Source organism: Vipera berus (genome assembly GCF_964194415.1).
Source record: "Vipera berus genome assembly, chromosome: Z".
In the NCBI taxonomy this organism is placed as follows: Eukaryota; Metazoa; Chordata; class Lepidosauria; order Squamata; family Viperidae; genus Vipera; species Vipera berus.
Window position 1 is genome coordinate 95,964,486 of NC_138205.1, and position 22,980 is coordinate 95,987,465.

The 22,980-nt window shown below is 42.8% G+C and overlaps 1 protein-coding gene across 1 annotated transcript in view; it reads right to left on the reverse strand.

Annotated features, from left to right (window-relative positions):
- HDAC9 (histone deacetylase 9) overlaps positions 1-22,980 on the reverse strand; it is a gene marked incomplete at both ends in the record, with an annotated part of 190,569 nt that overhangs the window by 136,502 nt on the left and 31,087 nt on the right. Inside the window, one exon of the mRNA XM_081346258.1 lies at positions 7,108-7,215. Within this exon, the coding sequence (XP_081202384.1) occupies positions 7,108-7,215 (108 nt within the window). The remainder of the gene's footprint in view (positions 1-7,107; positions 7,216-22,980) is intronic.

The window sequence follows — 22,980 nt, forward strand, 5'->3', positions numbered from 1 at the left end:
GACCAGTCGCCCTCCCTCCAACCTCACTTCATAAGAGAGGGGTCCGGATGCCTTGGTCACCTGACCAGGAACCCATAAATTTCCTGGCCCATAGTTTCTGGCCCAAACCCAATCACCCATTTGCAGCCCCCTAGGGGGTTTTGGTCTAGAGGCTTCAGATGCCACTCTGTCTGGATGCAACCTGTCCAGTTTAGTAATTAAACATCTTCCCCAACAAAGCTCAGCAGGACTTTTACCTGTAGCAGTGCAGGGTGTAGAATGCTGGCAGAGCAAAAAATCTGCCAACCTATGATGCCAGTCACCTGTGATAATATGCTTGAGTGCCTCCTTTGTTGTCCTCACCATGTGTTTGGCTTGTCCATTCGAAGAAGGATGAAACGGTGCAGACATAGCATGTCTGATGAGGTTAGCTCTAAGAAAAGCCTGAAATTCAGCAGCAGTGAATTGAGCCCCATTATCAGCAACTAAAACGTCAGGCAACCCATGTGTTGCAAAGAGTTTTCTCAGCACCTGGATGGTCCTAGCAGTAGTCATATTAGGGACTGGAACTACTTCCAGCCATTTTGAGTGGCTATCCACTACTATTAGGAAAAGCTGTCCTTGAAAAGGCCCAGTGTAGTCTATGTGAACCCTGGACCAGGGTGTGTGCATTTCTTCCCACCTGTGAACTGGGGCCTGAGGCATTTCAGGCCTAGATTGCTGGCAAGTATAGCAACCACGAACTTGATCCTCTACAGCCTTATCCAGGCCCGGCCACCAAAGGTAGCTTCTAGCTAAGGCTTTCATCCTTACAATGCTCAGATGGCCTTCGTGTAAAGAGTGTAAGACTCTGTCCCTCAATGAAGTGGGGATAATAACTCTGTTGCCCCATAATATGCAGCCCTTATGTGCAGACAATTCATGTCTCCTGACAAAATAACTTTGGAAATCAGAGCCTGGACTTTTTTCCAACCAGCCTGTGTGTACCCATGACAATACTCTGTTCAGAATTTTATCTGTATCAGTTTCAGCAGCAATATCCCCTGCATGGAGGGGAATCTCAGGTAAGTCCTGAATGGATAATATTTTAGCAGCAGGAGCTGGATCAGGATCCATTAGTGGCAGTGGTAGTCTGCTGAGGCCATCTGCATGGCCCATTTCCTTCCCTGGTTTATGAATTAACTTAAAATTGTATGCAGACAAAAATACAGACCATCTCAGCATTCTTGGAGATAGTATGTGGGGAGTTTGTTTGTCTGTTGTGAGCAACCCCAAAACAGGTTTGTGGTCAGTGTAGACAATGAAATCCCTTCTATATAAATAATCATGAAATTTCTTAACTCCAGCCACTATGGCCAAGGCTTCTTTATCAATCTGTGCATAATTGCGCTCAGCAGAAGATAAGGTCCTAGAATAAAATGCAATAGGAACCTGTTTCCCATTTTTTCTATGTGGCTTAAGACTGCCCCCACCCCATAGGGAGATGCATCACATGCAAGACATACAGGTTTAGACTCTATGTAATGAGTTATAGTGGACTTTTCTGATAGAAGGGCTTTCAAATCCTGGAAACTTTTTTCATGTAAGTTAGTCCATTTCCAAGGGGCTTTTTTATCAAGCAGCCTGTGGAGGGGCTCTGCTATTGCAGCCTTATGAGGTAGGAATGTGTGATTAAAATTTAGGAGGCCCAAAAATGCTTGCAGCTCTCCCTTTGATTTAGGCCTTGGAGCCATTTTGATGGCCTTCACTTTTGAATCAGCGGGGTGAATTCCATTAGCATTGATACGGAACCCCAAGAATTCTGTTGATGAGACCCCAATAGTACATTTGTTTTTCTTTAATTTGAGGCCTGCATCATGGAGTCTCTGCAAAACAGCCCTGAGCCTATTGGCCAACACTTCTGGGGATTCTCTGGCAATGAGAACATCATCAAAATAGGGGCAGACACCCTGAATACCCTTAAGAGTGCATTCCATAATTCCTTGGAAAATACCCGGTGCAACACTGACACCAAACTGCAAGCATTTGACTTTGAATGTCCCTCTGTGAGCTACTATTGTTTGAGCCACGGCTGTGGCCTCGTCAACTGGCAATTGCTGATACGCCTGCACTAAATCAAGTTTAGCAAAAATGGTTCCCTCTTGCAAAGAGGCTAAAATATGGCTGACTACAGAAACCGGATAAGCATGTTCATTAAGGGCCTTATTTAATGTGCATTTATAATCTGCGCAAATGCGAACTTCCCCGTTGGATTTCAAGGGGGTGACAATAGGAGTTTCCCACTCCCCCCCCATCAACAGGCTGTAATATGCCCTGTTCTATTAACTTATCGATTTCCGAATCGATTTTGTGCTTTAGGGCAAAGGGGACCCTGCGAGGCTTAATCCTAATTGGCACAACATTAGGATCTAACTTAAATGAAATTGGCGGGCCAGTGTACGTTCTCAGGGTTGACTCAAAAACATCCGCATATTCCTCAAAGTCATGAGGTCTGCTGTTTGTGTACGATTAATGCCTGTAATTTGAATGCCTAAATCATCAAACCAATCAAGTCCAATAAGAGTCATGCTTTGGCCCTCTACTGCTATGACATCCAGGTGCCCCCAAAACACTTTAAATTTTACCAATAATGTGGCTTCACCCTTAACTTTAATGTGAGCATTCTGAAAATCTGTTAAAATAGTATCTGAGGGCCTTAGTTTAGCCCAGTGGTTACTGCGCCTACACACAAAGTTGAATGTGTCTTGCGAAATGATCGATACCACCGAGCTGGAGTCCAAGTCCATCTTACATGGAACTCCTTGTAGCTCTATCGAGAGCTTGAGTTTAGGCTTGAGGGGATGATGAGCCCCGGTGCGGCAAATGCTCCTCCGGCTTCTGAAGAACCCCACACTAACTGGACCCTGGGCCCCAGTACCTCTCCTATTCATTTCCTCCGACTGGTGTTTGAGTGGCTTGTCTCTCTGGTGGGCTCTGCAAACCACCGCAATGTGGCCGGTCATTCCGCAAGCTCTACACATAATAATAATAATAATAATAATAATAATAATAATAATAATAATAATAATAATAATAATAATAATAATAATAATAATAATAATAATAATAATAATATAAAGTTGGAAGGGACCTTGGAGGTCATCTAGTCCAACCCCCTGCTCAGGCAGGAAACCTATACCATTTCAGGCAAATGGCTGTCCAGTCTCTTCTTAAAAACCTCCAGTGTTGGAGCAAAACCTCCAGTGTTGAAGCCAAGCGAAATCTGCAACTGGTGCAAAGATGGTTGCCTCCGCACCCCTTACATCTAGGTAAGAGAAGTGCCTTGTAATCGTTCTCTCGTTGGTGGTTTCCACAGTTTTGCGCATTTTGTTGCCTTTGGAGCTTGTTGATTTCGGGTTCTTCATCTTCTGACAATTCTCTGACGCATTTGGCGACCTCAAGATGGATGGAATCTTCAACCCTTGAAGGTTTGGTGGGCTGCACTGTCTGTACTGCACCCCCAGCGGCTTCATCGGCCATGACCTCGTCTTGTGCCTTGGAGAATGTGAGATTGGGTCTAGCAAACAGTGTCCGCTGAAGGGTTCTGTCTCGAAGGCCACAGACGAGTCGGTCTCTCAGTAGTTCCCCTAAGTTTGAGAATTTACAAAGGCGTGCGGCCTGCCTTAGGCCCGTGATAAACTCTGAAGCTGTCTCGCTGGGTAGCTGCACTCTTTGGTCGAACTTAAAATGCCACGCCATCTCCGACATCTTGGGCTGAAAATGCCCAGTCAGCTTCTTGCCTTAATGTCTGTGAACGATACTGCTTTGATGGGCATTGGCGCGAAAAGGTTTTCTGCTGGGTCGAAAAATGCTGGTCCACACACGCACAGCAACGTGGCAGCTTTTAGGCCTTCCTCTGCAATTTTGTTTGCCCATAGATAGTTCTCCATTTGCAAGAGGTAAGACGGCCATTCTTCTGGATGCTTTATGTCAAACTCTCTGAGCTTGCCAACCTTCAGCATCTTTCCTTGATTCCTGCGTTCTTGGATCCTGCTTCTTGGGCTCAGGGAATGTGTCCACTGAGCATGCGGCCGCTAGTGTAGCTTTACTAGCCGGCCGGGGGGGGAATGCCTCTTCCCTCCAGCATGTATTGCCGACCCCTCGATAACGTCAGCCCTTTTAAATGGTGAAGCAGGATCCCACCTTCATCACCACTGTTATGTCGTGGGTTCTGGTGAGCAGGAATGAAGACACAAGGCTGGGTACAGAGAAACCCATTCTTTATTTCTTGATGGAACTGTACTTAGGCTTGGGCTGCTTCCAGCCCCAATATATAGCCAAGCCCTATGGTAGCAGCCAATAAGATTGAACCCGTGCTTGCCGCCTTAGACTGACCAATTGCAGGCCTGGAGACGGCCTGTCTGGGTATGGTACGTGGTATGGTACCCAAAAGCCCAGTACATAACACATAACTTTTGAAAAGGTCAAGGATCTGTGCCCGAGACTTCTGAGGAAAACTTGGCAACTATGACAGCTCAGGGTACATAGAGTAAATTTCCAACATAAGTGAAACTTAACATTGGAAGCAATTCTTCAAGAGCCACAGAAGCACAATTTATAATATACCATGTTTCCCTGAAAGTAAGGCCTACCCCAAAAATAAGCCCTAGCTTCATATTTGGGGATGGGCCTAATGTAAGCCCTACTCCAAAAATAAGCCCTAGTTCTGGGGCAAGGCACACACCTAAAATCAAGCTAGGCTAGGGGCAGCCAGCCTCTCCTCTCCAGCCCACTTCTTCTGAGGTGTCTTCTGCAGCCAGGCCTGCATTTCTCAGTCACAGGCCTTTCTGGGAGGCCTATGCAGTACTTGGCTACAAAGGCCTTCTGGAAAAGCCTGACTGCAAAATGCAGGTCAGAATGCAACTGCAGAATGAAGCTGTTCTTTGGCTGCAGAGGAAGTGGACCTGCTGGGTGGGGTTGTCAGTGCTGAAGGTGTGTAAGACATCCCCTGAAAACAAGATCTGGTGCCTCTTTTGGAGGCAAAAAAAAAAGACTTGGTCTTATTTTCAGAGAAACACAATATGTGGAAATATTCAGATGAAATTGTCCAGAGTTAGTTGGTTGCATAATGGTTAAAATATGAAAATGCACAGTAGATATTTATAATGTAATTTTTATTCTTTATAACAGCATAAAGTGGGAAAGATGTGACATAAAAGAATTCTCTCTGTCTGTATGTCTGATTGCCAACAGGTTAACTCTAAAAAAATGAAGTAGAGTAGGACCAAAAATTGGGAAGAGGGGAAGCTGTTGGATCAATGATTTTGAAAATAGGTTGGATTAGAGAAGAACATTCTTCTGCAGAGAAGAACATTCCATTTAAAGTCTTCCAAACTGAATGCAACCACATCCCTCCTTTTAAGCCATCTTCTTCCTGATTATATTACTTAGAGCAATATATTTCAAACTCGGAAACTTTAAGATGTATGGATTTCAATTCACAGAATTCCCCAGCTAGCATGAGAATTTCTATACGGGTTGAAAAAAGAATTGCAAAAACCTATGTTTTACATGCTTTCCATAACTTGCTTATTTACAGCATGATATATTTTATTGTTTTATGCACTTTATTTTCTTACAATGCAATATGACATTACTATGTCCTTTAAACATGGTGCATTGAATGTGAAATATTATGATTCACTCAAAGTCAGGACAATCACTGTTGAGAAAAATCTAGTTATGCTTGTCTTTTTAAAATCACAAAGATTTAAGTAAATACTTAATATAGTTCAGGTTGTGACAGCAATAGGCCCAGGGTTTCCTTAGGACTAGCACTGCATCAATTTAACCATGGCTCTTAGTTTTACATATATTCAGAATTTCCATCATGCAGAAATTTAATTATAGGCACAAATCTATTTGAGTTTACAATAATTTTAAATATGTTCACCTTAGACTGTAAAATGATGTCATGGTTGGCAACTATGGTTGCTATTTTACTTTTTCCTCTTCTATCCTCCTGGAATGGTAAGCATATTTTTTTCCAAACTTGGATACCTTTCACAAGTGTGAACTTCAACATTCCTCATTACTGGAGCCATGTTGGAAGTTGAAGTCCACAAATCTGAAGGGTACCTAGGTCACATTAGACAGTGGGAGGCAATAGAAAGTGATATAGTCATAGCAGTGTGAATGTCCATACTCATCTAGACATGTTCATCATAGAAGCATCAACAGGCTAATGGCACTAATAGACATTTCACATGAAGCAGAGAAAGCTATTTTGGTTGCAGTTATACCTCTCATGTGACATCTTCTTATGGCCAAAATTGAACCAGATCTATTTTAAAAATCTCCTAATACTGTGTGGAAAAACTTCCAGTTAAAGTATGTACTCTGAGGAAGCTGTACACCTTGTTTCTGAAATCCAAACTCCCTGGCTTAAAGGTTTGTAAACTGTTATGTTGCCATCAAGTAGTGCTTGGTGCATCTGAGTATTCAGTCTATACACCTGTACAGTCAAACATCTAAATAGATTTCTTAAAATATCAGATAATAAGTTAATATCTGTCAAAAAGGTAGATTTTCTAAATTGTTTAGGCTGGCAATAAGTCAGAATTTATACCTCATTCTTTTCAAATCATGTGAAAAGAAAGCTTAGAAATTGAGCTTTGAGACTATTTCTATCAAAGACATACTTTGCACCATTAACCATCTAATCAACAATATCATTCTTTCTTCAAAGCCTACAAGACATTATTTACTTTTATTCACTTTGGGTGGCATTTTGAAGCTGTACTTAAAAACTCTGTAAGATTAAAAGAAAAAGGTTCAAAAGGGAATTGTGGAATTGCACGCCAAATCTGTACATCCTCTGAGTCATTTTCACTTGGACAATAATTGTGTAAACAATTATGTGGTATGATAACAAATAATAATATCAACAATAATATTGAAGTTGATGTAGTAAAATCTGCTGTCCTTGGTGAAGTAATAAAACAAGCAGGGCCATTTTGATCATCTCTCTTTAGTGACCTTCTATATTCCCCCATCCTTCTTTCTCCCTTCCCTCCCCCTAATCCCAGAACAACATTGCTTTCAGCTTCTCTCCTAGTTTTCCCACACACAATGCAACCCAGACCTCACCTTCAGCTCTCCTGAGACTACTTTGGAAGCCAATTCGATGACACAGCCAACAGCCATGCGTGCAGCACCGGACGAATGCAGCTCATTCCAAATGGTGTCACTGTCCACCTGAGCAAACAGTTAGCAGAAGGGGGGATGAAGAGAAAGAGAGAGGAGAGAGAGACACACACAGAGAGAGAGAGAGACAGAGAAGAAAGAAAAGAAAAGAAAAGAAAGAAAGAAAGAAAGAAAGAAAGAAAGAAAGAAAGAAAGAAAGAAAGAAAGAAAGAAAGAAAGAAAGAAAGAAAGAAAGAAAGAAAGAAAGAAAGAAAGAAAGAAAGAAAAATAAGAGAAAGCAAATCAGTGAGGGAGAGCTGGCACAGTGACAACAAATGTACAATAACATTAGTCTTCCGTCTTGGCCAGCTGAAAAGGCCTTCTGGACATGGGCTTGCTTATACTTTTTCTCTATACTGAGTTCTCCAATAGAAACACATTCCTGTCATGCCTCACTGCCATTCCCTGTTTAGATTTCTCATTACAAATGGTATTACATAGGCCAGATCTGGTTTAGTTATATGAATTCTCTAGAAGATATCAGGCCTTAGTTAGAGATCCAATATATATGTGTGCATGCTTTTATGGGAATATGTGTATTCATATTTATATTCATATTCATACCGGGTCTGTCCTTTGAAGGTTTTGCAAAGGGCAGAACAGTGCAATTTATATGCTGTCAAAAAGATCATTACAGAATAAGTTCAGGTTTTGTTTTTGTTTTTTTTAAAAAAAGAGGAGAAGAAGCAAATGTAAAGTATGATCCTAAAATAAGAGATATTTTTAATCCTGTATAAAAAAATGTTCAGGAGTTTAATACTTGGGAACATCCAGGGTAAGGCAAATGTATTCTATTGAACTGCATGATCAGCTAATGCAGGTAAATAATGTGTCTTTGGACAATAAGGCAATTATGCAATAAGAAGAGAAACTGCGTGTTACCTTCCTCAGTATATTAGCTAAAAATCATTAACATATTATTCTGTAAGCACTAATAATAAATTGTTTGAATTAACATTCCTGTATTCGTACCTGTTCTTCTGAAGCAACACTATATGAACCTGACATATACATTTGCTAACATAATCTTTTAGAATATATCTATTATCAGTATATTATTATTATTATTAATTTTATTTGTATACCGCCCTTCTCCCGAAGGACTCAGGGCGGTGAACAGGGCAATACATGTTAAAAGACAAAATACAAACATTAAAAGAGATTAAACAGAATGCCCACAACTCTTACAATAGGTTAAAACACATTAAAAGTAATAAAAACCCAACCCCATCCCATCAGGCCAGGCCAGCTTGTTCGAAGAGATACGCTTTAGATCGCGCCGGAAGGAGCGCAGGTCGGGGGCGCCTTCCGGAGCTCAACCGGAAGACGGTTCCATAAATCTGGCGTGCCCACAGAGAACGCCCTCCCCCTGGGGGCCACCAGTTGGCATTCTTTGACCGGTGGCACCCTGAGGAGGCCCTCTCTGTGGGAGCATACTGGGCGGAGGGAAGTTGATGCCGGCCGCAGGTGCTCCCCAAGGTATTCCGGACCCATGCCATGTAGGGCTTTGTAGGTCAATACCAGCACCTTGAACCTCACCTGGAAGACAACTGGGAGCCAATGCAGCTCACGGAGCAGAGGTGTAACATGGGAGTATCGGGAGACTCCCAACACAACTCTCGCGGCTGCATTCTGTACCAGTTGGAGCCTCTTCAAGGGCAGCCCCATGTAGAGAGCATTGCAGTAGTCTAAACGAGAGGTCACGAGCGCATGAGTGACCGTACGCAGGGCATCCCGGTTTAGATAGGGCCGCAACTGGCACACCAGGTGAACCTGGGCGAAGGCCCCCCTAGTCACAGCCACTATGTGATCTTCCAAAGTAAGCCGTGAATCTAGGAGGACTCCCAAGTTGCGAGCCCTATCTACGGGGGGTAATAGCTCACCCCCCATAGAAAGAGATGGAATATTCTGAATATCCCGGGATGCCGGTATGCACAGCCACTCAGTCTTGTCTGGGTTGAGTTGAAGTCTGTTCCTCCCCATCCAGACCCGAACCGCTTCCAGGCAATGGGACATCACATCGAGGGCATCACTGGGGTGGTTTGGGGTCGAAATAAAAAGCTGGGTATCATCAGCGTACTGATGATACCCAACTCCAAAACCACGAATGATCTCACCCAGAGGTTTCATGTAGATGTTGAACAGGAGAGGTGAGAGGACCGACCCCTGAGGAACTCCACAAGTGAGAGGCCTCGAGGTCAACCTCTGCCCCCCGGCCAACACCGACTGCGAACGTCCCAGGAGATAGGAGGAAAACCACTGAAAAACTGTGCCTTCCACTCCCAATCCCCTGAGACGCCGCAGCAGGATACCATGGTCGATGGTATCGAACGCCGCTGAGAGGTCTAATAGGACTAGGACAGAGGAATGTCCCCTGTCCCGGGCCCTCCAGAGATCATTCACCAGAGCGACCAATGCCGTCTCTGTGCTGTACCCAGGCCTGAAACCCGATTGGTACAGGTCTAGATAATCCGCTTCATCCAGGACCAGAGGGATCTGATGCGCCACCACACTCTCAACAATCTTCGCAAGAAAGCGAAGGTTGGAGACCGGACGAAAGTTATTTAACACAGCTGGGTCCAAGGCAGGCTTCTTGAGGAGAGGTCTCACCACCGCCTCCTTCAAGACGGCGGGGAAACTACCCTCACTCAAAGAGGCAGATATAACCGCCTGGAACCAGCCTCGTGTCCCCTCCCGAGCCGCATAAACCAGCCAGGAAGGGCACGGGTCCAATAAACATGTGGTGGAGCTCAACCTCCCCATAATCCTGTCCACTTCCTCCGGAGTCACAGAATCAAACTCCTCCCAGATAATATCGATAAGACCGCCCGTGTCCTGATCATCAGACTCTGCCCAGTCGGAGTCCAGACCGGTCCGAATCCGAGCAATTTTGTCCAACAGATGTTGACTAAACTCCTCGGCACAACCCTGCAAGGGTTCCTCCCTCACCTCCTCATTAAGGAGGGAGCGGGTCACCCTAAACAGGGCAGCCGGGTGGTTATCTGCGGATGCGATAAGGGTAGCGAAGTGATTAGACCTCGCCGCCCTTATCGCTGCGAGATAAGACCTAATATAGGTTCTTAGTCGCAATCGGTCGGATTCGGATCGGCTGGATCTCCAACAGCTCTCTAGGCCCTGTCTCCGACGCTTCATCTCCCGAAGCTCCACGGAAAACCATGGAGCTCGCTGGGATCTGCACCAAGTCAGGGGCCGCAAGGGTACAACTCGGTCAAGTGCCTCCGTGGCTGCCCTTTCCCAGGCTTCCACTAAGGCATCCGCCGAGTTGTGAGCAACGGAGGCAGGTGGGGACCCCAGCGCTGCCTGGAACCTATCATGGTCCATTAAGTGCCTGGGGCGGTACCATCTAATTGGCTCCACACACCCATGGCGGGGAGTGGCAAAACGGAAGACCAGCCACAGGAGATGATGATCGGTCCATGACAGGGGCATAACAATTGGGGAGCCCCCACCAAGATCATCTAACCACCATCCAGATAAAAAAACCAAGTCAAGGGTGTGGCCTCCCTCATGAGTCGGTCCATGAATTACTTGCGTCAGGTCCATGGCTGTCATGGAAGCCATGAACTCCCGAGCTAACTCAGATGATCCTCCCAGGGATGGTAGATTGAAGTCACCCAAAACTATAAGTTTGGGGAACTCAGTCACCAACCCTGAGAGGATGTCGAGAAGCTCAGGCAGGGCTGCTGCTGCGTGACTAGGTGAAAGGTACACCAGCAGCAAGCCCAACTGCGCCCCAGGACCACATCTCAGAAAGAGAGACTCACACCCGACTATCTGGGGAACGGTGGCCTCCCGCGGACACAAGGTCTCCCTCATAACTACCGCCACTCCCCCGCCCCTACCGTGAGCCCGAGGCCGGTGTAGCACCCGGAAACCTGGTGGGCAAAGATCAACCAGAGGAATACCACCCTCTGGGCCCAACCAAGTCTTTAATAAGTGATTCTGAGTCACTTATTAAAAAGTATGGGGCAAATGAATCACTGTGATACTATTATTATGTAGTCCTAAATGCAGTACAATGATTATTCTAGGTTAGTCCAAATGTTGACCTGGAACCAGAAGTTGGCAACTTTTATAGAGACCGTGTACTACTTGCAATTTTTCACAATAGCAAAAAACAAAACAAAACAAAACAAAAACAAATGGCCAAAGTCTCCTGAAATTGTACCATCTAAGCTTATTTTTACAGTTATTATTAAATATCTAATAAGCTCTTGCCTTTCTAAAACAAACTCTTCCAGCCTTTCATGCTAGAACCTCAAATCATGGGATATGGTGATCTGAAATTTCAGCCACTTTTACTAAATGAATGTTAATTTGATTTTTGAGAACCTATAGATGCCACCAGCAATGTTACATGTCCCTGTGTTACTTCTGGCAACCTCTGTTTTGTATTAACATAAACAAATGTTTACCCATTCCTTTTTTTATGATAAAAGCTTAATGTCCCTGTAATGTTTTTCCCATTGTTTGAATTTTGAAAGAATGTTTGATTCTTGAGTAAATACTCTCAATAGTCTCATTAATCTATTGCAAACATTCTAAAATATGCATTTTCTGGAATTGGGATATGGTTTCTGAAATTGTCTTATGAAACTTTCCTAGAATGCTTTCAGAGGTAATTATTGCCAAGTTCAAATAATACTGATATTTTAAATAATTCTATGTAAAAAAATACTCAGATAAAATAATTCCTGAAATACTATTATATTTTCAAATTTAATCTACATTTCATTCAATTTTATAGAAAAAAATTACATTTTCTTTTGTAGTTCATGATATAATTTTTTTAGTTTATTATTCTACTGTGTTCATTAACAAAAAAATACTATTTTCAATTTCTGAACAAGCATGTTTTTTCTTTTTTTAAAAAATAAAATCTTATCTTAATTGCTGAAGGCAATGTTTAAACAGCAACTTAATACATGAACATTATGAAATAGGACCATAAAATCTGATGAAAAATCCAGCATTGAACTAAAAACACACAAGAAACCAGCATATAAACGGCATACATCAAAACAGAGCCAGAGGCAAAACAAAACTGGTGTGTAGTTTTCTGGCAGCTATTAATGTTGCTAACAAATGCATTTTTCCTTTTATGTCTTTTCTTTGTTCATGTATATATCTGTGTGTCTATGAATATCTGCTTTTATTCTTCTGTTTACTATTTGATAAAAGATGTGATGAACAATACATGCACAAAAATACTTATTACAGGAAATAAAATACCTAAAATTAAATATGACACAAAAGATTTGTTGATTGATTATATTTAAACTTTTTAAAAACCATCTTATATTGTTATCCATACCAGGGAAGTACACCAATATTATTAAACATTTATATAACATAATGAAAATGTGTCACAATTAAGATAAAAAATTAACAAGTTCAAACAATTACAATGCCTGACTAAACAAAAAGAAATCATATCATATCATATCATATCATATCATATCATATCATATCATATCATATCATATCATATCATATCATAATATAATATAATATAATAAATATAATATAATTAATGTAATGTAATGTAATGTAATATAATGTAATGTAATGTAATGTAATGTAATGTAATGTAATGTAATGTAATAATATAATGATATTTTAAAAAGTTGAAAAATTAGCATTAGGCACATTCCCAGGAATGGGTTGTGGTCAAAAAAGTCAAAATAGCAGGTACAAACATGAAACTGCAGCTGTTGTCTAGAGTTTTTGACCTCTGATTCTAATTGACCTCAATCTACACATCTGTGTAGTATGTCACGCATGGGGCAAAGCATGCATAATATTGAAGTACAATGTATCAAAAATATAGGAGCACCGAGGCTGCATCATGTTAAAGGCCTTTCATTCTGTTGCCACAGAAATCAACTTTCACTGGATGTAATCAATCATGGCTTAGATAATTATCTGCCAGGATGTTTAATATGGATTCTTGCATGAAGCACAAAGGCAGACTCAAAATCTGAATGAACCCTTCTTTCTCCTGGATTCAGCACCAATGGGAAGAGTTGAAAGGAACAAGGGCAACAGTTTAAACTCAACCATGGCCTCAATAAAACACACACTGCTTTCAATCCTGAATATTATGATTTAGATGAAAGAGGACAGATATGAACATAAGAAATGTTCTTCACAAACTAAAACTAAGTTTGTTGAGAACTGTTGGCATAAAGGAGGTATAAGTGGGAAATAAATGGAATGTTGACCCTGGAAATGACAAGGAATTTATTGTCCAAGATCAATAATGCAAAATTCTAGCTACAAAGGCAAACCAAAATCATTGTTCAAAATTGATTGACATGAAATTTAACAAATATCAGACTTGAGTTTACTGTAAAGTTTGGTATGTAACAAGGGGGCATAACATTTCATCTGAACTAAGTAAAATCTAATATATAGCAGTGTTGAATTTCATCTAAACCCTGCAGCATTTAAAACTTTTTACAGAGCACAAGAAGGAATTTATGTGAAGAAAAATACCCTGGAATCAGTGCAGACAAAATTTTGTGGCTCAGTCTTCATTGCCCCTAATGGAACATGGCTCAAAAAAGAAATGCCTGCAATCCAGATCAAGGCTTGGAGAAGGAAGATAAACTACTAGCTAAAAATGCATTTCTTTCCAGTTGACCTGGCTTCTCTAGTTTGAATAGATAATTTACCTTCTCCTTGGAAACAAATCATAGACAAATATTGGCATTATATGGTTGTACTTTAGAGTATTACCAAGCCAAACAACTGCTCATCCAAACATAAATGATATGGAATTTTAGACCAAAGTTAATAGCTTGCCCTAAGATGGCAAAAATTTGATAAATTAGGGCATTAGGGGACCAATAAGGTACCTACAAAATCTAACATCCCCCAAACTGAGGACACATTTTTTCCCAAAGCTAGACATAACATTTTACTACCTCCATTGCTGCAAGGCAAATATTCCCAAACCCCCTTAACTGAGCATATCTGCCCACATGGTAATAAGGAGATCAAATCCATTTCATTAGTATTGCTATGCTGTAATTCTAGAGGGATGTTAGGTCTGCTTACATTATGCCCTTAATATGTAAATTTCCATGAAGGGCAGACAATTTTTATGTGAACCACCTTTTAAAACATTCTAAAGTCCTTATCTATTGTGCAGTATCCAAATTCTGTGTTACCAAAATGAAAGTAAAGCATGTGGTCATAGGTATAATCACTTCTGTTTTATTAATCACTTTCAATTTATTACAAATTAACTATCTTGCTTTAGGTGACAGGTATTTTTAGTTCATAGATTGTAATATTTTAGTATACTTTCACAGTATGGAAGTATGTTATGGTACTACCATTATAGTAGCTTATGTTACATTGTTATTGCTGAGATCCTTGTTATGCGATATGTCAACACTGCTAACGTTGGATGTTCCTGCTCTGACAACTGATGAAAATGCAGCCATTTTCTCTTCTCCTTTAACATGCTTTTTCTTTCTTTTAGAAATCAGGTGCAGCAGTGTGTGGGGGGGTGTTGGGATGTAAGCTCAGCTAGCCATAATAATAACACTGCTGTGGGAACCCAAGGTCAAGCTGATAACGTTTTAGCAGGCCGAGGAGCTGAGGAGAAAGTCCACACTTTAAGCTAATTGGGGAATGTGCTTTATGACAGTTTATTGGGGGTGGGAATTGTACTTTGTTACTTTGTATCTGGGGGGAGGGAATTTAGTTTTGGGGTTCAGCTATGTAGTGCTGATACTTTGTTTTGCCTCAAGTTCTTCTGATGGGTTTCAAAAGAACTTGATGACATTAACCCCAAAACTACATTCTTTCTATCTTAACCAACTTGGGGTCCTGAGCTCCAGTCACCATCCCTAAGTCAAGAGATAGGCTGACAAAGACTCAGGGAAGATCTCAACATGGAGAAGTAAGAAGCACTTGAAATCAGCACCCCAGCCATGGCTGCCACCTCAGTGGAGGGAGTGCAAGCCAGCGCATTGGTGGAGAAGAATCTTTTCAACCCTTATAGATGAGGGCAAGACCCAAGGCTTGAGACCTGATCTGGTCATCGGAATAGACCCTGCCTGGTGGAGACTCCAAGCACCTCGAGGCAACCCTGCCAAAAGCAAATTCTTCAAAAGTGGCTGAAGTCAATTTGTAAGGAGGAACCTCTCGAGAGTCATGTTCCCTGGACCAATGGAGAGTCAGGAAATTGGCAACTACTGAGGACTCTGGAGAGTGGAAGTACCTGTCCGCAGTCTGTAGCCAATCGGTGGAGAAGTTGGTGGAGAGATTCGAGGGGCTAGAGGTGAGGAATGGGTAGCAACCCTCACACTCTTCACATGATCATGATGATCAGCAGAGAAAATGCCAATCCATGCCTAAAAGAAGCCTCAGCCACACCTATGGAGTGCTTCCCCGCCCTCGAAGCCACCACTAATCTCCAGCCCTATGAGGAGCAACAGTCCCAGCTGCCACTCTGAACACAGCAGTCCAAGATGTCATCACTCTTCCAGAACTCCAGAGCGCCATTCACAACACAAGAACCTGAGCCACTATTGGGGCAGCCGAAGTCCAGATTGCCACAGGTACTGTGAAAGCCCTCACCGTCACGACTACCGGTCACATAGCCCTTCGCATCACAGTCAGCGCCACCTAAGCCTGAGGCCTACGCAGGAGAGAGACTCAGATGTGAGTGTTCAACAAGGTATAATGCAACAGCTGCATGATCTATTGGCCAGGCAGCAACAGGTGGGAGTGCTGCAACTATTGGGCCCCTGCAGCAATTGGGGATGCTGCAGCCACCATCGCTGGGAGGTGAGCAACAGGTGAGAGTGCAGCAGCAGTGGGGCTGGCATCAGCCCCTGAATATGCAACAACAGTTGGGGGTCCTAGAGCAACTAGGGATGCTGCAGCAACCACTGCCAGGAGATCAGCAGCTGTTGGGAGCGCAGCAGCAGTGAGGTTGGCAACAGCCCCTGAATGTGCAGCAACCACTGGGGGGCCTGCAATAACTGGAGATGCCACAACTGCCAGGAGGCCAGCAACCATTGGGAGAGCAGCATCAGTGGGGTTGGCAACAACCCCTGAATGTGCAGCAACCACTGGGGGGCCTGCAGCAGCTGGGGATGCTGCAGCAGCCACCATTGGGAGGTCAGCAGCCATTGGGGGTGCAGCAGCCACAGCTGGGAGGCCAGCAACCACTGGGAATGCAGCCACACTGGGGGGGCAGCAACCCATGGCACCTCCTCTTAGAGCGACTTTTGATGGTGACCCAGAGAGGCTGATTTTCTTACTCAATCAAGTACACTCCCACATGAATTGCAGTGCTAATTTCTACCCAAATCCAGCTGCTATGGTTGATGTGGTTGCTGCCAATTTAGAAGGGGAAGTGTCTGAATAGCTAAACAATTTGTGTAACAAGCAAGCGCCTGAGCTGGGGGACCTCCACCTCTTCCTACTTGGATAAAGAGCCAGGTCTGAGGACCCATCCATAGCCCTCAATGCAGAGAAACAAATTCATAAGATAAAACAAGATGGCAGGCCTACATTGGAATACAGCCAAATAGAGAGGTGGCCTGAGCAATCCCTAGTTCATCGCTTCATAGAAGGACTAGATGATCACCTTTCCCAGGCCTGCATCTATTGAGCTGCCCCTAACCTATTGCAGGAGTGGTATTAGGCAGCAGTAAGATTAGATGTCAAGCTTGCCCGTTATAAGAAGCCACCACCTCAGGAAGCCAGGCAGAAACTAGACCAAACCAGGTGCCCACCTCCCTGAAAGTCTCTAGCCATCATGGCCGTGGAAGCCCCCAGGCCATCTGCCAGTCCACTGATCAAATGCTTCAGATGTGGGCAGCAAGTATACTGGGTGGTGTGTTGCCCAGTCCCATATCCCCAACAGCAAAGTAGATCGGGACCACCGGCAAGAAAGATACCATCCCAGCAGCCAACAGAAGAGAGGTCAAACTGGATCACACAAGAACCCACTACCCAAGTCACATCACCCATGCAGGAGAGCGCTGAGGCCCAAGCTGGATCTGCAACTGCTCTGCCCTCCTACGACAGCAACGACGAAGGGGAAAACGACCAGATGGTGAGTCGACCTGTTCCACTTTTTTCTCTTGCTGCCAAGCTCATAGTCCCTAAGACAGGTGCACGAGTAGATTTGAAAGTGCTAGTGGACTTGGGGTGCTCCCGATGCATTATTAGCTTGCCATTTGCCCTTAAAATGGGTATATGTGAGATTTGAGCAAGCTGATGGCTCTTTAATGGGAGTAACTTTAGTCACACAATTGACTGAGCCAAAAATAGGTGAACATTGGGAGTTCATTCACTTCATGGTGGCTCCAAAGATGACTGAGACTGTGATTCTAGGGCTAGCCTGGTTGGACAAATGGAAGCTGTTTATTTGGTATGAAAAGGGGATGAGGACTGTGAGATTACCTATAGGACCCAAGCTCCCTCTTAGTTCAGCCAACATTACTGAGGAGTCCAGGCCACCTACCGAGTTAGCAAAGATAATTAACCTGTCTCAACCAGGCGAGCCACTCATCCCCAGAGAAAACCACAATCTAGTGGAGGTGTTTAGTGAGAAAGAATGCAACATTCTGCCTCAGCCCAATGATTGCACCATTGAACTATTACCAGAAGCTAAATTCCCATGGCCGATGATGTATACCATGACCCCCCTCAAAGTGGATGAACTGCAGCAGTATGTGAACAAGAATCTAGCAAGTTATATTATTGAGCCAGCCAAATCTCAGGGGTGAGATCCGGTGTTATTTAAAGAGAAAAAAGACGGATCGCTTCATCTCTGCATAGACTATAAAGGGTTAAACCCTGTAGAAAACAAATACCCCCTCCCCCTCCTGAAGGACCTACTAACCCACCTGGCAAAGGGAAGTGTCTTCACTAACTTGGATCTAAGAGAGGCATATTACTGAGTAACGATAAGAAAAGGAGATGAATGGAAAACTGGTTTTAACTGCTTCATGGGAAGCTATCAATTTAAAGTCATGCCTTTCAGACTACAGGGGGCTCCAGCTGTCTTCATGCAGCTGATCAACCAGGTACTACATAATCATTTGTACAAAAGGAGTTTTGGTGTATCTTGATATCCAGCACGAATATGGCTGACCACATAACACTAATGCGAGAAGTGTTAAAAAAATTGTTGGATGCCAAACTATATGTTAAACTATCAAAGTGTGAGTTCCATCAGACCCGACTGGATCTGAGGGCATTTTTTTTAATCCCATTTATATCCCACCCTTCTCCGAAGACTCAGGGCGGCTTACAATCTAAGAAGCACAAATCAATGTGCTTAGCAATAGCCTTCATTCTATGTATATGCCTGCTTATTAGGGCTTTCGTCCCCCACCAAGCAGCATTTTTACAAAGTCAGCTTATTGACCCCAACAATCTGGGTCCTCATTTTACCTACCTCGGAAGGATGGAAGGCTGAGTCAACCTTGAGCCTGGTGGGACTCGAACCTGCACTAATTGCAGGCAGCTGGTGTTACTTAAGAAGGCATTAGCCCACTGCTCCACCAAGGCTCTTGTTGAAATGGACCCTGCTAAGGTGAAAGCTATAATCAAATGGCAATCCCCAAAGACTCACAAACAACTTCAGACCTCTCTGGGATTCACCAGCTTTTACCAATAGTTCATCTCCTTTGCCGAAATTGCTTTACCCCTCATGACTTATTGAAAACAGGCAAAGAGGCGGAAAACTGCAACTAGGCCAGCCGCTAAGATGGACTATGAACTGTCAAACTGCTTTTGAGAATTTGAAAAGACTATTTACGGTTGAGCCATCCCTAAAGCATCTTTGCCCAGGGAAACCCTTTGTGATTGAAGCCGATGCCAATAATGTGGCTGTCAGAGCTGTACTATTGCAAAAGAACCATGATGGAGTCGTACAACCCTGTGCCTACACCTCAAAAAAGTTCACCAATTACGAGAGAAGGTGGGCTTAAGAAGATACACCAAAACAGGAAGATTAGATTACATTAGATTAGATTAGATTAGAATTCAGCCACCAAAATCACCAAATAACTGGCCATTCTCAGTATCAAAACTAGTGTTATCAAAGAGAAACCAAAAGTATCAAAATAGTTACCACAACCATATAACTGAGGTCCCATCATTTTATTTATTTATTTTATTTATTTGATTTATATACCGCCCTTCTCCCGAAGGACTCAGGGCGGTGTACAGGGCAATAAAAATAAGAATACAGGATACAAGATTTAAAGTTAAATGATTGTGCCCAATGTGGTGAGTTAGTTAAAATAATGTTAAAACCCCAAACCCATCAGGCCAGGCTGGCTTGTTCGAATAGATAAGTTTTTAGATCACGCCGGAAGGAGCGAAGGTTGGGGGCCATCCGTAGTTCAGCCGGTAAGTGGTTCCAAAGGATTGGTGCGCCCACTGAGAATGCTCTCCCCCTGGGGGTCACCAGCCGGCATTCTCTGACCGGTGGCACCCTGAGGAGGCCCTCTCTGTGGGAGCGTACAGGACGGAGGGGTGTTGACGTTGGCAGAAGGTGCTCCCGCAGGTAATCCGGACCCATGCCATGTAGGGCTTTGTATGTCATCACCAGCACCTTGAATTTCACTCGGAAAGCAACTGGAAGCCAATGCAGCTCACGGAGCAGAGGTGTAACATGGGAGTATCGGGAGACCCCCAAAAGAACTCGTGCAGCTGCATTCTGTACCAGCTGAAGCTTCTGAGTGGTCCTCAAGGGCAGCCCCATGTAGAGAGCATTGCAGTAGTCTAAACGAGAGGTCACAAGTGCATGAGTGACTGTATGCAAGGCATCCAGGTCCAGATAGGGTCGCAACTGGCGCACCAGACGAACCTGGGCGAAGGCCCCTCTAGTCACAGCTCCTATATGATCTTTTAAATATGCATCACACCCTGAACACTTTGAAATAACGGAAATGGCTTCAATAATATGGTCGACTTTTTCTTACCCTCCTGGATTCCCCCTGCTCTCAACCAGATCTACTACACAGCTCTTACTGTTGGATGATAAAATAAAAGAGTTGGAAGGGACCTTGAGGTTTTCTAGTCCAAACCCCTGCTCAAGTAGGAAACCCTATACCATTTCAGACAAATGGCTGTCCAGTCTCTTCTTAAAGGCCTCCAATGACGGACCATCCACAACCTCTGGAGGCTTGTTAACCTCTGGTTAACTGTTCTCACTATCAGGAAATTTCTCCTCAGTTCTAGGTTGATTCTCTCCTTGATTAGTTTCCATCCATTGCTTCTTGTCCTTTTGCCTAGTGGTGCTTTGGAAAATAGGTTCACCTCCTCTTCTTTGTGGCAGCCATTCAAATATTAAAATGCTGTTATCATGTTGTCCCCTGTCCTTCTTTTTAGTAGACTAGATATAACCAGTTCTTGCAACCATTCTTTGTATGTTTTAGCCCCCCTTAATCATATTTGTTGCTCTTCTCTGCATTCTGTACATAACATTATAGAAATGAATGCTATATTCTTTCATAAGATCTTGGAGGAAAGCAGGAAATATACAGTGAATGCATGAATTAATGCAAGAAAACCACATTCTACTTGTGAAATGCCACCAAGATTTTTTTTTCTTTGAAAAGTATTTCTAATGCAATTTTTTATTGTCCAGTGCTATGAAATGAGGGAAGAAATCTGCATAGTATATTTTTCTGCATGCTTTTGGAGAAAACTGTAGGGTTTGTGAAGAAGACTGTTTGATCTTAAGGCAAATATTCTTTTAAACCCCATGTTGCTGAACTTAAAAAGTTGCACTGACCAGAACAATTAGAAAGAAACTGGATGTGAGGTTAAATGCATTTTTTTTAAAATGCAAATAGCACAATAGAGAGATGGTAATTACAATGTTTTGGTTTGCTGTCAGACAGAAATTAACTGTTTCTCTTCCTGATGAAATACTGAGAAAAATTTCTCTGGCTTGATTAGAAATCACTGATTGCCCCATAAGGATGTTATTACCCTTTGATGAAAGCTTAATGTTAAATGTCCTCAAGTCTCTTCATCATCTTTATTGCCTTCCTTTGAACCTTCTCTGTCAATATCTTCAACTCAGAATCATACCCGATACTCCAGGTGTAGTCTTACCTCTGAAGAATGGAGAGGAATAATAATATCCTGTATGTTTGATACAAAGCTTCTTCTGATGCAGCTAGGATCAAGAGTTCAGGAGCAACTAGAGTCTTGGACTTCATTTATTATTATTAAATTTGTTTTAATGCTGGCTTACAGCATTAAAAGCAATAAAACCGTAAAGGATAAATATTTCTAAAACAATAACAATAAAATTACAATCAAAAGTAAGATTGCAGTTAAGAGATGAGGGTGGGAGCAGGATGCCCGGGGTGGGGTGGGGTGGGGAGGGGAGGAAGGTGGGATTTTCTCTTAATCCATTAACCACTTCCGGCATGATACTTCCCTGTTTGGGCCCCAAACAGAGTCAGGTTTTCAGGTCATTATGGTAGGTCAGAAGGGCAGAACCCAATCTCGTCTCAGAGATCAGAAGTTCCAAAAGGGCCAAGCCATGTCAAAGAAGGCTTTCTTCTGGATCCTGCCATCTGAACTTCGTTGACCAACAGGACCCACAGATGCCCCCTCTGCCAGCAAGTGGGGTGGGCTAGGCACATTGAGGTGAGGTGCAAGGAACCCATACCATAGTAAGTCCTGTTGGCTTTAAAGATAATAACCAACACCTTGAATAGCAGCCAGAAACAAACTGGCAGTCAGTGCAGCTCATACAGCAGTGGAATAACATGGGTCACTCTAGGGACCCTAAAAATTGCCCACCCACTGTACTCTGCAACAGTTGTAGTTTCTGAATACTCTTCAAGGATAGTATATTGCAGTAGTCCAAACATGAGATGACCGGGGCTTGAGTGACTGAATGAGGGACTCCAGATTCATGAAAGGCTTGCTTCACTTTAGTTTTAATTTGCTTGATAAAGTCTGGACTTAGTAAGAAATTCCAGTGTCACATATCCTTCAAGCAGTAATGTTAGTAATCGTTGGCCATTAGTAACTGTCTGAAAATGTACCTGTTGACACCAACCCTGTTCTGTCTCTGAGAGGTTTTTGAAGCTTCATCAGTATTACATATACATGGTGCAGTAGATAATATATACTATAAATAACCATGAAATAATTAACATCAACAGGCTTTTTAAAAGCAGAAAGTTTTGAAATATAAGTGCACTCAGTTGAGACATCAAGCTTGTTCAGGTTTTAGTAACACTTTAAACAGTCAGAATCATTCATGACAATGTTACAAGCCAGAATACGCAATCCCCCTCTGAAGTCTAAGACTTTTAAGGCACATATGGATTTACTTCATTCAGAGTTTCCTGAATGAACATAGCACTTGCAAGCTTTTGCAAATACTTCCAGCATAGCTCAATCACTGACATGTGTAGCAAAACTAGACCTTAATAAAGTCACAGATGATAGAAATTAAACTACCTGTCCCTGAAGTGTATGTGGAGTTATTTAAACAGATTGCATGGCTTAAATAAAAATTAATTTGCATTTATTCTTTGTGGAAGCTACTGGATTTTTACCTACAGCATGCAAAAAGTTTTCTGTTTTTCCCTATGGAAATAAAAAAGCTCCTGCAATATGTTCCGAATGTAACTTTTTCTCTCTCTCTTATACCTCTCAAAAATACAGCAATGAAGTAGTAGAGGGGCTTGGATAAAGGTCCATATAAGAAGTTTTAAATATTAGTCTTTTCCAGATATG